We start from the raw sequence: 14,038 nt of genomic DNA on the forward strand, positions 1-14,038 counted from the left end.
TAAAAAAATTTTTTTTGAATTTTTTTTGAGGGGTAGGTAATTAGGTTTACTTAATTTATTTTTTGGAGGAGGTACCAGGGATTGAACCCAGGGCCTCATACATGCTAAGCATGCACTCTACCACTTGAACTATACCCTGCCCCCGACTTCAGTTTTGACTAGGTGTCATTATGACAGAAATCAGATAGCAACTGAGTGAGAAGGTAAAAAGGAAATGATCTAAAGCCCGTTCCCCCAAACTCCTGAACCTCCTCAACCACTGTGCAAATCAGAGAGAGGGAGGATCTTATTAGGAGGGAAATCTTTGGAGAGAGTGGGCGGTGAGGTGTCCCTGTCCCTGAACAGGGGCCTCCTAGGTCACCCTCCTCGTTGGGAGGAGGCTGAGGTCTATTCCTGACTGGGAGACCTAGAGGGTGGGCAGGGAGCCCCCGAGAGCCCAGAGAGCCTGTGACCAGAGCCCCAGCGACACTTCCCTGCCTCCAGTTTCCTCTTTGTGCTCTACTCCTCGACAGGTCAGAAACTGGCAGTCACCAGGCCAGGGGCCGGGGGAGGGGGGGTGCATGGAGGACAAATGGAGGAGGGGTAAGCAGGCTCCCCACTTACCCATCAAGGCTTCAGGCGGAAGCAGCCTGAGCTGGGAAGTGGGAGGTTTGCTGGTAAGTCAAGTTTAGAGAGTGGATAAATCTCGGATGTGATGATCTAATGACCCAATCAAGACCCAGTGGCTACAGGGCAGACAATTTCTAAAATCAGGCAGAAAGGCCACGGCACCCGCCCGAGTGAACACCCAGGGGCAGGGAAAGACATTTAAGGGGGCTGCAGGGACACCGTGAGTTTTGCTGTTTATATGATGATGATTAAAAAAAGGGTATGAGTTGCTATGAGAGAGGTTTTTCTCAAAGAATACTGTATTTACCTTCTAGAAAAACCTCAGCTTGTGAGTATGGTGTTGGGAGAGCCTTCCAGTATACTGTAGGACAATTTTTTAAACAACGAGATTCTTGGGTAAAACGTATTTCACGAAACCCAACCACAATGTAAGGCTCAGGTTCTGACTCCCGACCCCACCACCCAACTTGACAAGGGGACAAGGTGACATTCATGCATTTGTTTGACCAGTGCTTTCAGGACACCCTCTCTCTTGGGCCTTGGGGATTTGGTGTTCTGGGAGTGCCTCTATGAGGAAGAGAAATTAACTGGGACCGGAGGCCGAGTAGGAGCCAGAGGAAGAGCTGAGGGGAGGGCGCCGCAGGCAGTGGGCACAGCCCGGTGAGGAAAGAGTGTGTGCAGGGTGAGACGAGGCCAGGGTCCCCAGAGCCCTCGGAGGGGAGGCCGGAAGGCTGATGAGGTCAGCAGGGCCCTGGCCATGCAGGGCCTTGATGGTGAGTTAGCACCTTCCATCCTGGTCATGAGAGCAAGCAACCAGGCAACCACCTGGGCTGGCTCTTCACCGTCTGCGCCCCTGGCCCCAGTCTCTGCCGTTTTCTGCCCCGTTCAGTGCCCTGGAAAGTGAGTTTCTATGTGCTGTCACCTTCACCTGGGTTCCGCCGCACCTGCAGGCTACGGGAAGGGGAGAGGAGAGAGGGTGGAGGGTTTATTTCTCTTCACTGCCTCCCTGCTGGGCTGGGGCCTGGGCTGCGGCTGTAGTCCTTGGTCCTTTGCTCAACACCACAGCTCCTGCCAGGCTGCCGCTCTCCTAGAGCCATAGTTCTCCATTTCCAGAAACTTCTCCCATCCCCCTCTGACCTCATCCAGCTGAGGGCGTGGGGTAATGGCTACCTGCTGTTGCTGGTCCCTGGATGCCTCACCTGTCTGTACTGGTCCCCTTAGCTTACCCACACCTACTAGTAGTCTGTTCATTAATCCTTCAGTTAAAATCCTGAAGGAGGGGGTACCTGCTTCTTGCAGATGCCTGTCAAATGCAGGTGCCAGACTGACAATCTGCAAAGACCACTATGGCTGCCCCATGAAGAAAGGGATGGAAGGGACCAGAGGATGGGAAGGAGGCCATCGAGGGAGCTGCTGCAGACCCCAGGGTCAGGCCGGACTCTTGCTCTCCACCTCCAGGTTCACAGTCCAGGGAAGCCTTCTCCACAGGCTGGGAGTGTGTAGGGGCAGGCGCCACCCTGGGCTGAGCTGACACCTCAGTGCCAGCACAGGTGTTCTATACTGACTAAAGTAATGATCTAAACGTGAATAGACAGATCGAGAAGAAATGGTTTTCTGACAAAGTGTGGGTTTGACAGAAAAGGGCATTTCCCTCTGGAGAGGCCCTTCAAAGCCGCACAAATCAGGCAGGTTTCTTCTGCAGGAAACTCTGTGGGCGCGGTGCTGCCCCGGGGCAGGGGGATGGACAAGATGACCTCACCAGTCTCTCTATTCTAATTAACTGTGTGTTCAGACTGCGCTTTATAGACACAAAGAACTTTGCAACTTCTTCATTCAGGACTTGGCTGCATATAGTGACAGGTTTTGGCTTTTCCCATAGTCCTGATTCATGGTTTTAAGAATCATGAAACTACAAGCTGCTGAGGTTTCTGGACAATCAGCACAGCTGGTCCCTCACTTCCCCAGCAGGAGGGATGGGGTTTTCACAGCCCACAGGCAGCAGGGATGCTGGTGTGCTGTTCAGAAAGTGCACACTCAAAGCGGGGAAGGATGGCACCTTGTTACACGACCGGGAGGTGGTGCGACCACCAGGTCACCTGGTCAGGAAGCATTCCTGGAACACTCACAATTATTTATTCAACAACTATTTTCTCAGGGCCTACAACGTTTGGGCCAGACACCGGTCTAGTCAGCAAAGGGTCTTGAGGGCTGTGTACACAGCAAGTGCCACCCCAGGACAGATGTCTGAAGGGAGTACGACTTGGGGTGACCTTCAAGGGAGGCAAGAGTCACATCAACAGCTTGTTCCTACAGTGTGACAGATTTTGTAACAAAGGTGTCTGGGGACACAGGGAGACAGGGGTAGGTCTGTCCAGAGAGCAGCTGCCGGTGGGGAAAGAGAGAAGGGGAGGAGAGGGGTTGCGAGATGGGGCAGCTTGGGTTGTCTCTCTAACATTTTCTTTCTTCAAAAATAAAGAGAGAGCTGAAGCAAGTATGGCAAAATGTTAACATCTGTTAGATCTGGTGGTAGGCACATGGCTGTCTGTTATATTATTCTCTGTACTTTTCAGAATGTTTAAAATGTTGCATAATAAAAATATTTCAAATTAAATTGCAAAAACAAGAAAGCTCTGTGTGTCGGGAAAAAGAAATCCTTCTGGAAGCCATGAAAGGGCTGGCCTGGGAAGGTGGGAGGTGGGCCGCAGGCTCCTGTGACAACCCCGGGAGGAGAGGGGAGCTCACAGTTAGGAGAAAGGGGAGAAGAACCCAGCCAGCTGCCCCCTACCTCCCATGTGCTACGAGGGGGCGGCCTCCTGTGTGTGTGTGTGTATGTGCGCACATGCTTCGGAACAACTCCACCTCTGTTCACTAGGGCGACGTTTGAGTGGCTGAGGAACACTGGACATCATCAAAGTAACCTCAGGCCCACAGACAGCCTAGAGACGCAGCCCCTTGCAGCTGCTGCCATGTCTCAGGAACAAATGGGTGTGCGGAGGGGACCTCAGGCCGGGGCCTGCACCGCATGGAGGCCCTGCTCCGCAGTGTGCTGGCTCCCAGTGGCCCCTGGGCAGCACATCCAGCCTGGTGGTCAACAGCAAGGGCTGTACATTGGAATCCCGCTCCTTTCTCTCACAGTCCTGGCTGAGAGAATAAACTGGCAGACTCTAGCAATGCCATCAAGACCACCCAGTACACCTAGGCACATACCCTTTGACCCAGTAACTCCATGTCTGGGAATTTACCTTTCCCAGCTGTACAGTTGGACAAGTGTATAAACTAGTCACTCACTGCTGGGGGTACTGGAAGAGCAGGAGACAGGAAACCACCTAAACACACATGGATAGGGGATAGGGGTAGATTCTCATGCAGCCACATGATGGAGTAGTACGCAGTCATAAAGAGAGAAAAAGCACTTTACGGACTGGTATGCAAGGTTCTCAAAGGCTGCTGAGTGAAAAAATACAGGATGCAGGAGAGTGTGTGGGATATGCCAACACATGTACTAAAAAGGTGAAGAAGGAATACTTGTAAGTAATTGCCTAAGGTCTCAGGATACATAAGAAACTGCTAAGAGTAGTTGCCTCTGTGAGGCAACTGGGTAGTTGGGGGTCACAGTTGAGAGAGGGATTTTGATTTTTAATAATTTTATCTTTTGCATCTCTTAAATTTCAAACTTTTTTTTTTTAATGGAAAATAACCCTCCCGAGCCCATTGCCCAGTCTGTGGTGCTGCTCCAGGGACAAGTGCTGACTTGGACCTGGGCCTGGGTTACTGACAGGCTGGTTCTCAACGACCACAGAGCTGTGCTCACCCCACACCCAGAGAGCCTCCCATTTGTTCTCTGGGGCCGGTCAAGCCCTGGGTGAGAACTGGTCCTTGGGGAGGATGCTGAACGAGTCTGAGGCTTATGTCCCTTACTGATCTGCGAACTGAGAACCCTCAGCTCTGCCTCTGAAGGTGGGGGTCCCTGCCCGCCCTGCCTCCATCCTTTCATCTTCCTGTGCCTCTCAACCCTTGCACCCTGGGCCCAGGCACACCTGGTGGTCTTGTTCTAGGACGGGTGTATCATCCCAACCAGGTCAATGAGCCCCAATTCTGGGGCTGCTTTTTCTAGGAAAGGAAAGCTCTCTTTTTGCTGGATTTGCAGTGGGAAGATGTTAAGCTCAGAGCTGCTAGCAAACGAGGCAACATACAGGAAAGTGGGGCACATCCGGCTGCATTTGTGCTGGTCATTTATGAGAGAACAGAGACAACTGCCTTTTCATATGGGTTTTCTGTTGCTTGCAACCAAAAGATTCCAGGCAAATACAAATCCCTGATGGTTCCCTTATCAAAACCGGGGTGACATGCCCCTTTCTGGTTAAGAATCACCCTCTTAGACAGTGTGGGAATGTGTGAACAGAGCTCCCCTACTGAAGCACAAACAAGAAATGCAGGAGGCAGCCCACCTGGGCCAGCTGTCCCCCTCCCCTCTGCCCCAATGCTGCCTGGATGCTGGCAACCAGCTTTTGTGATTTCCTGTGCATGCAGGAGTGGGCTGGGAGGGGGGCGGTGCCCGGGGTCGCTCCCTGCAGCTGCGGTGGAGGCGCCTACCTGTAGCAGACGTTCTCAGTGCAGGGGTTGTGCGCTCGGACAATGATGAAGACGTGCTGAAAGTGGGAACGGATGTTCTTGGGGGTGAAAGGCAGCGCCCCGGGCTCCTGGAAGATGATCGTCACGATATCGTTTCCTATGTGCCTCTTTCTTAGGAGCTGGTGAATGGGAAACCAAGAGGGAGAGGGAAGCATCATGGGTCAGTTCGAGGCTCACAACCTGCCCCTTCGGCTCTCTGACATCTCCTTCCGCACAGCCCCCCGCCTCGCCCACTCTGCTCCAGCCACGCTGGCCTCCTGCGGCTCCTCAAACACACCTGAAACATCTCCTCAAGGCCCCTGCGTAGACTGTTCCCTCTGCCTAAAACATTCTTCCCCCAGATCTCACAAGGCTCCCCCCTCCCCTCCCTCCTTCAGGTCTTGGCTGAAATGTCAGCACTGTCTTATCCATGATGTTACCCCCTCAACCTCCCCCCTCTGCTTCTCTGCCCCCATTACTTAACACTTGTCAACACCTAGCACACAGCAACCTTTCCCCCTTCCTTTGGTTTCCTATCTGTCTTTTCCTACTGAAGTGTCAGCTCCAGGAGAACAAGGGTTTTGTCTGTTTTGTTCGCTGCCCACTGCTGTGTCCTCAGTGCCGAAAGCAGTACCCAGCACACAGCAGGCGCTCAATAAACGTCTGTTGGAGAAGAGCACAGGCTGGCAGCCTGCTACCTGCTCAAGGCCATGCTTGTGGACAACAGCGGAGTTGGACCGAAGACCGTGGGCAGGGACCCTTTCCCAGACATCTGTGTTGAGAAGGTTGGGGCAGTGGCTTCAGATGAGCTTACGGGAGCCCCGTCCCTTCTCCCCTGCTTGTCACAGTTCTTGAGAAAGACTGTCATCTTTGCAGGCGATGATGCATTCATGGCGCTTTATTTATTTGCTGAAATTACACAGCTCTTATTTACGTAAGTTTAGTTTTCAAGTAACTATTAGGAATCTCTGTTAGTGACATAAGGTCCACAGACATGAGTCACACGGAGTCCATGTGAGGTGGCCCACAGTGTGAAATCCAGCCACGCTCAGTTAGCTCTTTCTGTGTGTTTTACACTGGATTAAGTTAAACTGCAGGATAAAGTACCCATTTACTGTGGCCGGCCCTGGACGAGGCATTTTACATCCACATCTGAAAGCTGCAACCACATTTTAGCTTCACAACAAGCCTGAGGCATTAACTCATCCCACCCACTGTGATGAGAAACCTCAGGCTGTCAGGGTCCTAAGTTACTCCACCACGGAGGGAAAGAGCCAGGATCTGAACTCACTTCTGCTTGACTCCACAACCCAAGCTTTTCCCACCACGCCACCCAAATACCCAGGGGCAGGTTCTACTCGCTTCCTGTGTGCCTCCTGTGTTGGGCCCTGCCTCGTGCTCGGGTTCATGAGTGCAGGGTCCTCTCCCAGTGACCCTGAGACATGGGTTCCAGCATCCCACCCGTTCTATAGAGGAGGGCCCTGAGGCTCAGAAAGGTAAGACCACACAGCTAGGAAGTGGCAGAGAAAAGAACTCCAACACAGGCCTAACGAGACCACGGCTCCTACAGCAGGTTATTAAGTGAACCTTCTGAAATCACTGATATTTGATCACTTTTGGCCTATAAAATCTACAATGTCACCTGTACCAATAGAAAAAGATATATCCTCCCTAAACCATCAAACGTCTGTAGGGTTTCTGTTCATTAGAAACCACTCTCAGACAGAGTAGGCATGGCGTGTCCAGAGGAACTCCCGGCAGTGAGCAGCAGCCGTTGTGGCCCACCCAGCACCCCCTCCTCCTGGAAGCCATGCCCATGCCCTTTGGGAAAGCATCTCCCTGATCTCTGTCAACATTTCCCGATGAGCTGACCCCACTCACCCTCTCTAGGGGTGAGCATGGGCTTCCAGCTTGACCAGTCAGCCCATTCTATCCCCACCTTAGTTCTGGCAAGTGAGTGGCCTAATGAGATTCAGCCCCAAAACACTTCTGGGACACCTGGAAGGCACAGCTCTCTTTCCCCTTGGGTAGTTACGGTGGTGGGATGTAAGGTGAGGGTTGCTAGCGGGCATCTTTGCCACTACTTGGGAAGACCTGTGAATAAGGCCACAATGAAGAAAAGCAGAGGTGAGAAATGGGAAGAATTCCTAATGCTGTTTGAGCCCCTGGATCCAGCCACACCTAAAGCTACCCCTCTCCTAGTACTTGTAAGTTACATAATCCAGTAGATCCCATTTTTCACTTCTGCTAATTTAATTTATGCTTCTGTCACTTGCAGTCGAACTAATGTTGACTGATTTACCTTTTTTACCCCCACAGGACCCCTGATGACTCAAGAGACCCTTGAGGGGAGCTGGGGTAGCAGGGTGGCCAAGGAACAGCTAGAAAAAAGCTAACACCAAATGACACTTGATCTAGTCTCCAACCCCCAGGTGATGTGGCTGTGGTGCAGAGGGTCTCCAGGGCCAAAGGCCCCCACCTGCTGCACAGGATGACCTCAGGAGAGCCAATGCTGGGCAGGCAGCCAGCTAACTGCAGTGGGGAAGGAGAATGTCTCAGGGCTCAGCCACGCATCAGCTGGAAATCATTTGGGGCCCCCCCACCCTGGGCCCCACTGACCTGTTGCCTGTTGTTGGGGGTGTAAGGGAGCAGGGTGGAGACGTGGAACATGATCTCGTAGTCCTGGTATGTCGTGTAGAGGGAGTGGGTTCCCGTGGAGTCAGCTGAAACAGATACACCAGTTAGCACCACGTTTCCAAAACCTCTGAGTTTTTGCCATATCCCACATGCCATCTGTGTTAAGTTTTTAACTTGACGTTTTCACTTAACTCCACCCTTTAAAATTAAATAAATTTAGATAAAAAAGGAAACCTCACGTTAAGCACTCACCAGACTGGTCAACATTTAAAACTCTGACAGTGCCCAGGGCTGGTAAGGATGTGGAGCGGTTGGAATCCTTTATGTGGCTGGTTAGGTGTGTAAATTGGTACAACCACTTTGGAAAACTTTTTAGTACTATCTACTGAACCTAAAGGTAGGCTTAAGTGATGGACCAACAAACACTTCATCTCCTAGGATCACAGCCCAGAGAAATCGTACACAGGTGCCCCGAGATATGAGTGCCAGTATTTTCAAAGGTCAGTCCAAGGAGTGAATAAACAGGTATATTCACACCGTGGAGAAATGCACCACCATGAAAAGGAATGAGTCACGGCCACAACACAGGCGAATCCCACAGATACAATGCTGAATGAAAGACGCCAGACACAAAGGAGCACAGACTGTATGATTCCATTCACATTATGTTCCCAGACAGGCAAATTCTATTATTTAGAAATGCACATGTAGGTAGCAAAACTATGAAGAAAACAAGGAAACAATAATCATGACAGTCAGGACACTGTTCATCTCTAATGGGAGGCACATCTCAGGGAGAAGCATACCTGCTTGTGGGCACCATGTTTCAGAGGGGGAAACTGAGGCACGGGGAGTGGGCAACCTGCCCAAGGTTATACATACTGCAGTGAGCAGTGGAGTCTGGATTGAAACTCAGGCTGTCTGACTCCAGAGTGTTTTCTTAACTGTATTCGATGCTGCCTCTTGTGGGTTTTGAACTTCTCATAGGAAACAGATCGGAATCTCTAATCTTCAGCCCTAAAGGCCCCGCAGAGGCCCCCGCCTGCCTCCATCACTTCATGCTTCACGTTAATTCCCTGAACAACAGCCTTTAGACCTCAAGGCTTTTTGCCCGGGCTGGGTTTTTTTTTTTTTTTTGCCTGGAATGCTTTTCCCTCGTTGCCTATTTTATTCCCACTCACCCTTCTCAGGTCACATGCCATGTTCTCAAAGCCTAGCCCCAACATGGGGTCAGGTGCCTGCATCATCGTGAACAGCCCCTTCCTGCCCAGGGAAGGCAGCCAGGAGGTTGTCTCTGCTGGATGCACGAGCGAACCCATAAACTCGGCTGTAAACAACTTCAGAATGTCACACACACCCCTGGAAATCACTTCTTGGCCCTTTTGGGCACTGACGTCCACCCGCTTCATTTAATTGTACGTGCTGGGGAAACAGTGAAATAGACAGAGGAGTCCCTGGTCTTGGGGGCTTACGTGCTAGTGGAGAAGCTGTGATGGGTAAGGTCACTGCAGCCATGGTTGGCCAGTGCCAGAGCCCGGTGTGCTCCAGGTGGCCGTGAAGCCGCGGCACCCCTGCCTGTTAGCTGGGGAGACTGGCACAGTTCCCTGGGGCCCTGGGAGAAAATCTGCTTCCCATATGGGCCACACAGCAGTGGCTGATGTTCGTGTGAGCACTAGTTCTCTGTGAGGTGCTGCACTGGGTGCCTGACCCTCACAGCAATCCAGTGAGGGGGCAAGATTCTGTGGGGAGCAGACACCTGTCTGAGAAGGGGGATAACAGGTCTCCCACTCCTGTGCTGAGTGTACTGCCCACCCGAGCGCAGGAAGGAACACCACCTACAGTGTTAGTGCTCACACTCGCTGTGGCTCCTGTGCACTGGGCGTGGAGCGAGCAGCCCCCTGCCCTGTCGGCACCCCGCCCACAGCACCCACCCTCAGAGCTCTGGGGGGCTGCACAGACCCGGCTGGGCTCCACACCGTGCTCCCAGGGGAAACATTACAGAGGAGGAAACCAGGGTGGGGAGAGGCGGAGGCTCTCCTACCCAAGACCACAAAGCCAGCAATGGGCAAAACAACATGCTTATTCCTCCTACTGCCTCCTTTAGCCATGGAGGTGAAGATGATGAGGATGACAGCCACTGGCACGTGCTCAGCGTGTCACCCATCTCTCTCACTTGTGCCTCCACTTTCCAGATGAGGACACTGAGGCTTGGCCAGGTAACATAAAGAGCGAGCGATCGTAAGCAAGCCAGGACGACTGATCAGGGCTTTCCAACTCAGCCTGAGCAACTAACCCAACAGAAGTCCACCCCCCAGGACAATGGGCAGTCCTCTCCCCAGGGGGGCTGTGCCACCAGTTCACAGGGTCACCCATCCATCTCCCCAAAACCTCTTATCACAAAACATTTCAATGCCATATATCACACACAAACGACATACATGTATGCATACAAAGAACATGCTGTACCTGCCACCTGCCTTAAGAAACAGCCCGCCACCAACACTGTAACCTGAGTATCATTTTCTAGTTACATCTGCCTTCTCCCTGGAGAGGTAACTGCTACCCTGCACACTGTGTCTGTCACTGCCTGGTTTTCCTTCAGTTTCACTGTATGAGAACAAATCTCCATACAATATATTGTTGAGTGTGCTTTTAAAATAACTGCCGTGTGAGAGGCATGATTCATTCAGCATCCGCTCCTCGGAGACCCGCTGTCCACGCTCAGCATCCAGCCCATGGCGCTCCTCCAGGCTGCCCGCCACAGGGCACTGCGCCGTGGGACCTGCCATTACTCTGCCCACGTGCTGGGCCCCATGCCGGACACTCAGGACGTCTCCCGGGGCGCACGGGCAGGCGACCTCAGAGGATATGTCTGGAAGCGCAGGTGCTGAGACCCAGAGTGGGTGAATCTCCAGCTTTACTAGCATATGCTGCTCCATTCTCCAAAGCGGCTGCACTCCCTGCACTCCCACCAGCAGAGTCCTCGAGGTCCCACTGTCCCACGTCCTGGCCCGGGTGTGACCAGGCCTCTTGACCTCTGCCCACAAGATGAGAGCGCAATTGGGGCTCCCATGACCTGACCGGCTGCACCGCGAGGCCACTTACTCTTGACATCCAGCTGTGCTGCGTACTTGGTGAAGCCTTTCAGGCAGACCTTCTCCCCGATCAGGGAGAGGAACTCCTCGAAGGCCGGGCCGGCCTCCTCGTTGTTGTACATCTCCTCCTCCGAGCTCTGGCCGGCCTTGCAGTACAGGATGCCCACTTTGTGTTTCCGGCAGAGCTGCAGGGGCGAAAGTGGCTTCGTGGAGCAGGCCAGGCAGAGACGGCGGAGGGAACGGAACAAAGGGGGCTTTCTCGGGCGCAGGGCCCAGGGAGCTGCTGGGGTCCCTCAGGAATTCAGTACCACAGCCAGAGGGAGGAAACAGGTGTAGGGGCAACTGTCCGTCTGTCCCAACTGCCCCCTCCCTCCCTGCCATTCCAGAGGCACCACAAGGTGCCCATGCCACTGTTCTCGCGCTTTCCACACAAGGTGGAGGGCGGCTGGCCATCCATTCTCTGGAGTGAAAGAGACTGTCACCTTGGCCGGCTTCCTGCAAGAGGTGGACTGGAACTGGCTAAGGTACCGCAAGAGGAGATTCTGGAGGGCTCTGTATAGTCCACATTGTCTTTTGCAGGATGGGCCCCTGGTAAGTGTTTATTTTGTGTATCCCTGATTCCCATGGTCATTGGTGACTGAACCACGGACAGTCATTTGATCTAAGTGCAGGCCAGTCAGAGGGGCTCCTGGGACCGAGAGTCAGCTAGCTGGGGTCTGCGTGTGGCTGTAACCCTAACACCAATTCGAGCTGTGGGAGGGCGAGAGAAGCGGAGGGAGGCAGTATGCAAAGAGGGAGAGGTAACACACACTCACACACACAAGAACCTGGGGGCTGTCTCATGCCTAGACTATCTCCCTGCTGAGACCCAGTTCCATTCCTGCTCTTGGCACCCCAGAATTTGATAGTAGATCCTTGCTTTTACTGAAACTAGCTTGAGTGGGTTTCTGTTCTCTGGAGAAAAATAAAAGTTCCCAAGACAGAAGGAGCTACTGGAAGGGGGCTGCAGGCAGCTGGCCTAGTGCCCCGCGCCCCCACCTGGCCCCCAGCTCACCCCTTGTTCGTCGAGCTTCAGCAGCTGCTCCGTCACCTTGGGCGTGCTGAGAGCCAGCCGAAGGCAATGGATGTTAAGCTCAGGGATGACGTACTCCAGGGCGTCCTTCAGGGGCAGGCCTCGCCCGGTCCCATGCTTCGTGGCCGTGGGTGTGGCGTCCTCCAGGATGGAGCCCCGCAGGGTGATGAGCTGTTCGAGGGAAAGAAGGAAGGTGAAGAGGCTCCCAGGACCCAGGAAGGGATCAGAACACACGAGGCTGTCCTGCTCTCAAAGTGACATGAGTGATGGTCAGTAGCTGGGGGTTCTCGGGCCGGAAAGCACCGGGTCTGGATCAGGACTTGAACTTGCTGCCTCCTGGCTGTGTGAGCTCGACCATGTGACCTGCTATCCCTAGCCTCAGCTTCATCTTTTGTGAAATGGGTACAGTGACATTATCACAGCCCCCAAGGAGTGATGGGAGGACTAAACGAGACAGGGGATGGAACAGCCTTCTTTGTTCAACAAATACTGACTGAGTGCCTCCTAAGTGCGGTGAGTAAAACAAAGACCCCCGTCCTCCTGGAGCTGACACGCAGGTGGGGAGATGAGTCTGTCAGGTAATAAGAGGTAGAATGAATAAAACAGGCCCCACGAGGTGGGCACTCAAACACACACACTTACTGTCATATAATAATAATATTATATGTACACTAATTACCATAAGCTCTTATGTAGAATACAGGCCTGCCTCGGACATTGGTATCATCATGGATCTTGATTTGTGGCACTGGTTTTTAACCTGGTTTCCTGACAAAATCATCACTGGTAATTCTGATTCGGTTGGTCTGTGGTGAGGCCCTGGCATGTATGTCTGTATACGTACACTTACATATTTGTATACGTATATATTTTCACACACACCCCATCAAACACTCTCCTTCTCTCCCCTCTCCCTGCCTCGTCGCCCTTTTAATACTACTCAGATGATCCTGATGTGCAGCCAGGGATGGAAACCTTTAGTCAAGCCAGTCACAGCCATCTCATTCCCCTTTCCCAGATGTTGCTTTCCAAGTTTACCCAAAGCAGCCACATGACTAGTTCCAGGCAATGAGATGTGAGGGGAATCCAGCTTGGGAGGACATCTAGGGGCAGATTTTCTTCCCTGGTCAAAGGAAAGCCCCTTTCCACCTGCCCGTTTTTTCTAAGGACATTGGTGTGAGGGTGAGATGTTTGGAGCTGTGGCAGCCATCTCGTGATCATAAGGAGAGACAACAAGAGCAACAAATCTCACAGAAGTCAATCCTCACAGCTGCCTGCCTCCAGACTTCTTGTTAGATAAGTAAAATAATCTCGTATTTGTTTTAGCTATAGTTAGTCAGGTTTTCTGTTACTTTGCAGACAAAGCAATTTCTGACTGATCCATGTTAATAACAAAGTCACATTTACGAAGACATAGTTCACTGTGCTGTATTTCAGACAGTAGTTCTCAAACAATATGTACAGGTCTGCCCAGGGGAGATTTTACTATCTCCATTTTACAGACGAGAAAACTGAAGCTCCGAGAAGTCATGTGCCTTACTGCGAGATCACCACAGCTAAGTGGCTGAACCAGGATTCCAACTCAGGTCTGACTTCTCCAAAGCTATGATTTTTCTCTTTGACATTTTTTTTTAAAACTGTGAAATATAATCCACATACAGAAAAGTACACAACACATAAGAACAGTTCAAGGAATTATCAGAGTGACCACCTAGGTAATCACCACCCAGCTCAAGAAATACAGTTATTTCCAGCCTCCAGAAACACTTTTGTGCCTCTTGCCACCTCCACCAAAGGCAATGCTGTCCTGACTTTTATAACACCATAATTTATTTCCGCCTGTTTCTGAGCTTCGTGCCTTTTGTGTTCTTTTATATCTGGCTTCTTTCTCGTAACGCTATAGATATGAGATTCGACCAGGCTGCTGCAGGAGGCTGACGTTTTTACCATGATGGATCAAATCCATTCTGTGGATAAGCACGGAAACTGCTTCCAGTGTTTGACAACTGTGAAC

The 14,038-nt window shown here is 52.1% G+C and overlaps 1 protein-coding gene across 10 annotated transcripts in view; it reads right to left on the bottom strand.

The window, feature by feature from the left end:
* The window catches only part of SIPA1L3 (signal induced proliferation associated 1 like 3), a 214,753-nt gene that overhangs the window by 68,691 nt on the left and 132,024 nt on the right, over positions 1-14,038 (bottom strand). For all 10 annotated transcript variants that reach the window (XM_072967157.1, XM_031681736.2, XM_072967159.1 and 7 more), the window contains 4 exons: positions 12,007-12,195; positions 10,963-11,137; positions 7,840-7,943; positions 5,203-5,360 (listed from right to left, as the gene is read on the bottom strand). In XM_072967157.1, the coding sequence (XP_072823258.1) occupies positions 5,203-5,360; positions 7,840-7,943; positions 10,963-11,137; positions 12,007-12,195 (626 nt within the window). The remainder of the gene's footprint in view (positions 1-5,202; positions 5,361-7,839; positions 7,944-10,962; positions 11,138-12,006; positions 12,196-14,038) is intronic.

This window comes from Vicugna pacos, chromosome 9, assembly GCF_048564905.1.
Source record: "Vicugna pacos chromosome 9, VicPac4, whole genome shotgun sequence".
In the NCBI taxonomy this organism is placed as follows: domain Eukaryota; kingdom Metazoa; phylum Chordata; class Mammalia; order Artiodactyla; family Camelidae; genus Vicugna; species Vicugna pacos.